The sequence below is a fragment of the Panicum virgatum genome, chromosome 7K (assembly GCF_016808335.1).
Source record: "Panicum virgatum strain AP13 chromosome 7K, P.virgatum_v5, whole genome shotgun sequence".
Classification (NCBI taxonomy): domain Eukaryota; kingdom Viridiplantae; phylum Streptophyta; class Magnoliopsida; order Poales; family Poaceae; genus Panicum; species Panicum virgatum.
In genome coordinates this window covers 29,593,188-29,599,225 of record NC_053142.1, presented here as the reverse complement: position 1 = coordinate 29,599,225, position 6,038 = coordinate 29,593,188, and the positions used below count along the sequence as shown (strand labels likewise).

General features: G+C 42.0%; 1 protein-coding gene and 1 long non-coding RNA gene across 2 annotated transcripts; one reads left to right on the top strand and one right to left on the bottom strand.

Annotated features, from left to right (window-relative positions):
• The first annotated feature begins 283 nt into the window (after nt 1-283).
• LOC120640816 (protein PYRICULARIA ORYZAE RESISTANCE 21-like) lies at nt 284-2,259 on the top strand. Its single transcript, XM_039916732.1, has 3 exons — nt 284-456; nt 912-993; nt 1,297-2,259. The coding sequence occupies exons 2-3, from the start codon at nt 912-914 to the stop codon at nt 1,908-1,910; spliced, it is 696 nt and encodes a 231-aa protein (XP_039772666.1). The 5' UTR covers nt 284-456; the 3' UTR covers nt 1,911-2,259.
• On the bottom strand, nt 815-5,821 carry LOC120640817. Its single transcript, XR_005662006.1, has 2 exons — nt 5,482-5,821; nt 815-1,088 (listed from the first exon to the last, which is right to left on the bottom strand). It is a non-coding gene; the product is annotated as an uncharacterized LOC120640817 (long non-coding RNA).
• Between the last annotated feature and the right edge of the window lie 217 nt (nt 5,822-6,038).

Genomic DNA, 6,038 nt, shown 5'->3' with positions numbered 1-6,038 from the left:
TGAAATCCTTACGTCCCCAAAATGATTTCCGAACTGCAAGAATGATGCACTAGCTTTCAGGCAGAAGTGCACGCCAGCAAAACACTTCTGCCTTGCTACAAAACTCTGGAAAGAGACCTTTCCGTATTCAAATTGAAATCCTGCAACCATGGTACGTAAAATCATTGTAATAGAAAAAGCAAGAAAACGAGGGGAGAGTAGCAGGACCAAACTGTCCTGTACAGCTCTAGTCCTTTTCACATTCCTTCATGTAGATTTCACAACCCATTCCCAAAGTATCAACGCCGTTGAAATGCGATCCAATGGACTCAATGCCAGCATTATTGCCTTTTGGCAGGCTTCAGCTTATCCAGCCATAAGAATACACAAGGCTCACATTATTTGCTCCGTTCTATTCTTCCTCTCATTCCCCTGCAAACTCCTCTCTTGCCCATTGTCAACATTGAGGTCTGAAAGGTGAGCTTAATCCTTCTGTTTCCCTTCAATTGTTTCCGTACTCGTTGTACTAATGATCACATAGACCGACATTGGCTTTAGTTTCGATGTATAGTTCCATAAGTGTTTGGTGAGATGTTTGTTTGATGTATAATTAGCCTTAGTTGAGTTTCCCTTCCTCGTGAATGTATCATGTATGGTGTCAAACTCTCTCATCCGTTTAATGGCAAAGTTCAGGTAGCGAGCCTTGTTCTACTGCAGAGGTTCCTTGCAAAAAGTTTCTTAATAAGCAATTACTTTGATATCTGTTAATCAGCTTGAACTTTTAGAATTAAGGCAATCTCAAAACGAACCACTAATTTTGTTGAGAGTTGTAAAGTGGCCATGCATGATTGATAAGAAATTCATATTTGCACGTACATGTTCTCACAGCGTAGTCAAGATTGTTTCCCTATACATGTTTGTTTAATTTGCAGATGACAATCTTGGTTATCTCGGTGGACCTGCAATGCTGCCGCTGCCGAGCCAAGATCACCAGGGTCCTGGACTGCCTCAAAGGTACATGCATTTACTATGCAGCAGGAAAGCTTCCATGAGGCGAGGGTAGAATCCAAACTTTTTGTTTTGTTTGGAACAGAAAACTAATCCTGAAACTGCAACAATCTGAAATCAGAAAAGTTCTGATCGACGAGCACCATGCAGGCATGTGCAAGGGAAATCTTACAGAATAACCGTGCAGTGAATTAACCTTAACCATGATTAATTACGAGTGCAGCTAGTAGAAAGTAGATTACAAAGCTTGACTATATTCTGGTGATTGTACGCAGTGAGTCATCCACTAACTCTGCGATGCTGCTGCAGAGGATTTCTGCATCGAGAAGGTGGAGTTCGAGGAGAAGATCAACAAGGTGATTGTACGCGGCAAGTTCAGCGGCGAGAAGCTCTCCAAGAAGATCCGCTACAAGGCCGGCAGATGCGTCAAGGAGATCATCATCGTCGAGGTCTGGCCGCCGCCACCGCCGCCGCCGCCGCCGCCACCGCCACCGCCGCCACCGCCACCGCCGCCGCCGCCGCCGCCGCCCAAACCAGAGGTCAAGGTGGTGCCGTACCCGTACCCGGTGCCGTACCCCTTGTCGTCCCAGAGCTGGCCGTGCCCGTACCCACCTCCGCAGCCGTGGTGCCCGTGCCCGCCGCACCAGGAGTGCCACTGCTCCAAGCCGCTGCCGCCGCCGCAGCCGAAGCCTAAGCCGCCTCCGTGCTCGTGCTCCAAGGATGACGACAAACACGACGGATGCAGCTGCGGCGGCGATAAGCCGACAAGGCCGCCGTGCCACCATTGCGGCGGGAGGCCGCCATGGCCGCCGTGCAGCTGCGGTGCCAAGCCGCCGATCTGCTGGCCGCCGCCGCCGGGGGCCTACCCGCCGTGGTGGTGCGACGTGGTCACCGAGGAGAACCCGGGGTGCTCCATCATGTGACAAATAAAATGGTTCTTAGCAGCCTACTGCAGGCTGTTAGCCTGTTACTGCTGCCATCAGCACTTTCCTCTGCCCGGGCTTCGATTTAATTTCCTCCTCGGAAATCGCAATAATCCGACACTAGTCGGTGCCATTCGTGTTCGTTGTGAAGCTTAATTTTGTGCTTGGTCTGGTCCTCGCCGCCTTGTGTCATTTATTTATTTGGGTTGTTGTGCAGTACTGCAGTGTGTGTATGTGTGTGTCGTGCCTTGAACTTCGTCTTCATTTTTTTTTCCTTCAAAAATTTGTAACACTGATGTATTCATTCGAAGATGTTAAATAATGTTCGTCACAGTATGAGTTCCATCTAGTCTTTGTTCGCTTGCTGGGATGCAAACCTGTACCACCCAACCGCTCGCAACTTTGCAACAGTTAGCCTGATGAACTCTGAAAAGTTCCTGGCTCTACCACTGAATGCAGTTTTTTTTTTGGTTTGATAATATGAACAAATTAAATCACAGGTCAACGTCGATGACAGAAACGATTGGAATTAAGCAGGCTTTGGGTATATATGTAGTATCTGATCGGATGGATGGATAATGGTTTAGGTGGTTTAGGCCGCATGCGCAGCACAGCAACAAGCCAACGTAAAGAAGGTCCGCAGAAGATACCCGAAGTTCAGGGTGGTCCTATACAGTACAAGGGCAATAGTACTTCTGGGACGTGTGACCTCCCTCCATCAGAATAATGCAACGAAATTCAGAAACTTATTAGGCCTTTTTTGTTAGGAATATGGGAATTTAATTAACATATATCTTTTGTGAACCAGCATATATACAAATTCTGCAAAGTTTCTATTAAGATTATCTCGATCATATTAAATGGGTCTTAGTAAGATATATATTTGGTGCACCATTCTTGTTCATATGGATAATATTATATTTGGAAAATCATGATCATTTCCTTGGGAAAAACATCCTCTATTTCTTTTCTCCAACAAGTGAAGTTTTATGAATTTCCAAGGTTTTTCTTATGGAGAGGATGCAAGACTTTGAAAAATATTTTAAGCGTTCTTGGTACCGTTTTGATCGTTGTAACACATAGAACTAGTTTTTAAACCTTTTATGTTTTTAAACCTTTTGTCTCTGTTTTACAATGATTGGTGTACTGTTTTAATTTATTTCTATTGTTTGCTTGTATGTACATGTGTTGCTTGGCTTGTTCCTGACGAGTAGACGAGGAGCCGTTCGAGAACTTCCAAGACCAAGACTTTGAGGATTCTGAGCAGCAGCAAGTGACTGAGGAAGGCAAGTATATTCCTTGATCATATTTGATCCTAATAACATTTATTTTACGCTTGCATGCGTTAATTTGATGGGCACCTATATCTTTATTGTTTATCCTTGTCCTTGGATAGCCGGGTTACTTTTACAAAAACCTTTTGGTTAGTTCGCTTAGTCGCTGAATAATGGTTATGGGTGGTTTACAACAATGACACTTGCGACACGAGACTTTAATGTATACTTTTCTGGAACATTGAGATATATTGTTGAACCTAATTAAAATCAACCATGGAGAACCACCCGGGAAAACAACGCAACCACAAGAGCTATATGGCTCTAATCTTGGCTGAATAATTAGATTTCTCTAGCTTGTTAGTAGCTTACCGAAAGGCGCAAGGGGAGGTGGGGGGGGGAACTAGGTTGAAGAGGGGTACTCGGCCTGCCAAAGGGATTTGGTACGCCTACGGGGTACGTCCGCTTTGGGGGAGGGTGCACTCACCTAGCGGCTAAAATCTCAGCGGGCTACTATTGGTTAGAGAGACTTTGTAAAGACCTCGTAGTGAATCCTTGCCACTCACCAAAGGAAGTATTTAAGAGCTTTGCAAACCCGGGCATCAAGGTAGACCCGACTTGTGGGTAAAGTGTGTGACCTCTGCAGAGTGAAACTGATATATCAGTCATGCTCACGGTCAAGAGTGGCTTGGACTCTCACATGTCTACTTAATTGAAATCATTGATTCAATTCAGTAATTTAATGTTCCAAGCTTGATTCATTATTTCATATCTCAATTTCTTTTTCATAAATGTGGGATGGTTCATACATAAGTAGCAATTAGTTGTTAATGCTCAACTGTTAATTAAAATGGTTACCGCTTTATTCAACCAATCTTTATTCTTGTTTAAGCCTTTCATGTCATATATTTCTTAATATACTTGCTGAGTACGATATGTGCTCACTCTTGCTATAACAACACTGCTCAGAACAAGGCCAGTTTGAGGACTTTCCAGAGGATTTTTCGGAGTTCTAGGCATATGTTCCCCCAGTCAGCTACCTGTGGAGTTGGATGATCCGCTGCTAGAATAAATGCGAACTGAAATGCTTATTTATTTATATTAATAACTTTCGACTTGGTTTGTAGTAAATAACTATGGTACTTTATGGCATTGATAGTTGATATTGTTATTCACTTATGTCGTCATATGTGTGTAATTTTGATCCTGGCCCACATATGATTTATTGCTCGGTTTATTCCTTCAAAATCGGGCGTGACAATGGATCTATTATATTTTTAAAAAAAAATTACCCGTGTCTGCAATTATGAAAATAGTCTAAACTAACTTTCTAAATCTATGTCTAAATTACACACATCCGCCCTTATGATAAATAAATTAAATAACCTCCTTATCTTCTTGTAAAATTACCTACCTATGTCATTAAAAATAATTTAAAATCCCTAATTTGAATATAAATTTCCCATTCCTATATTATAAAAAAAAACTTGAAGTAACCTCTTAAATTTTCATGTAAAATTACCTACATATGCTGTTACTAAAGCGAACCACTACATCTGAATCTACGTTACTTATGTCATTATTAAAAAAACCTAGACTGCACCAATATATGGTTCTAAGTTACCTGGCTATAGTCATTCGCATGTGAATGATCAAGACCGAAACTATTCCATAATCTAAAAAAATGGTTCTAAGTTACCAATTTCTATCATAGTTTGACTTGAAGAGATAAATATGCATGATCTGTGTTACCATGTATAGATATATGGCTCAGCGATAAGAACGTCAATTTTCATGTTAAAAAAATAGCTGATATTAAGGGTTCAATTAAGAAACATCAAACACATATAAATGTGGGTAAAAAGAGTTTATCACAACCAAATAAAGATAAATGTGGTGCCAATTGAAAGGAAAAAGAAGACTATAAATGTGGGTCAAATGTCTATCACAACCTAATAAAGATAAGCTCATATCTACATAAGTATTGTGTTAGAATATTTAACAAATGAGAGAGAGCTCAAGGTGGTCATAATGTTTTCTGGAATTTCTAATACTTACGCCTCCTAAGATTATTAGCCCGTGTGGAAGCACAGGTTAATAGTCTACTGGTCAGATAATTAAGATAAGCTACTATTCGCCTGGCCAATCCACCTGGGCTATGATGATTATTGTGACGATGAAGGCCATCAACCTCGTAGTAGCTAGGAGGCCATTAAGTACAACAACCGAGCAACAGCAACTACTAATCAAGTCCAGAAGACTAGAACACAACAACACACTCACATCGTCGTACGTACCTAAGTTTTAGCCGGCGTATGTACCTGCAGGCAGCAAGGGCAGGGAGAGATGTAGTACCAGCGCCCCTTCCACAAAGAAATCTGCTAAGGCAGCATGGAAATTGGTTTTTCTACCCAAAGAGGAGGGGGGTCTTGGAGTTTTGGACCTTAGAGCTCACAATGATGCACTCCTCCTCAAAAGCCTGCATAAATTCTTCAACAAAGAGAATTTACTTTGGGTCAACCTGGTATGGGAGAACTACTATAAAGCAACAAAAAAAAAGGATCATTCTGGTGGCGCGGTCTGTTGAAATTGATAGATTCTTATAAAGGCATGGCATCTGCAAAACCTCTATCTGGCAGCTTAGTATATCTTTGGAATGACGTGTGGAATGGAACACTCCCAAAGTGCATTTATCCTGAACTTTTTTTCATTTGCTATGAATAAAAGTCTCTCTCTACAGAAGGCCAAATCATTGGGACCACAGTTTCACAGAATCTTTCACATCCCTCTTTCCGATGAGGCTTTTGTACAGTATGCGGAATTCCAGAATATCCAATTTGCCTTCAAATGATGG

What these genes read in the sequence shown, in the direction of transcription:
- LOC120640816 (XM_039916732.1), top strand. Translation starts at nt 912, where the DNA reads ATGACAATCTTGGTTATCTCGGTGGACCTGCAATGCTGCCGCTGCCGA. An exon ending in GGTCCTGGACTGCCTCAAAG is followed by an intron (nt 994 to 1,296) that starts GTACATGCATTT and finishes ATGCTGCTGCAG; the next exon opens with AGGATTTCTGCATCGAGAAG.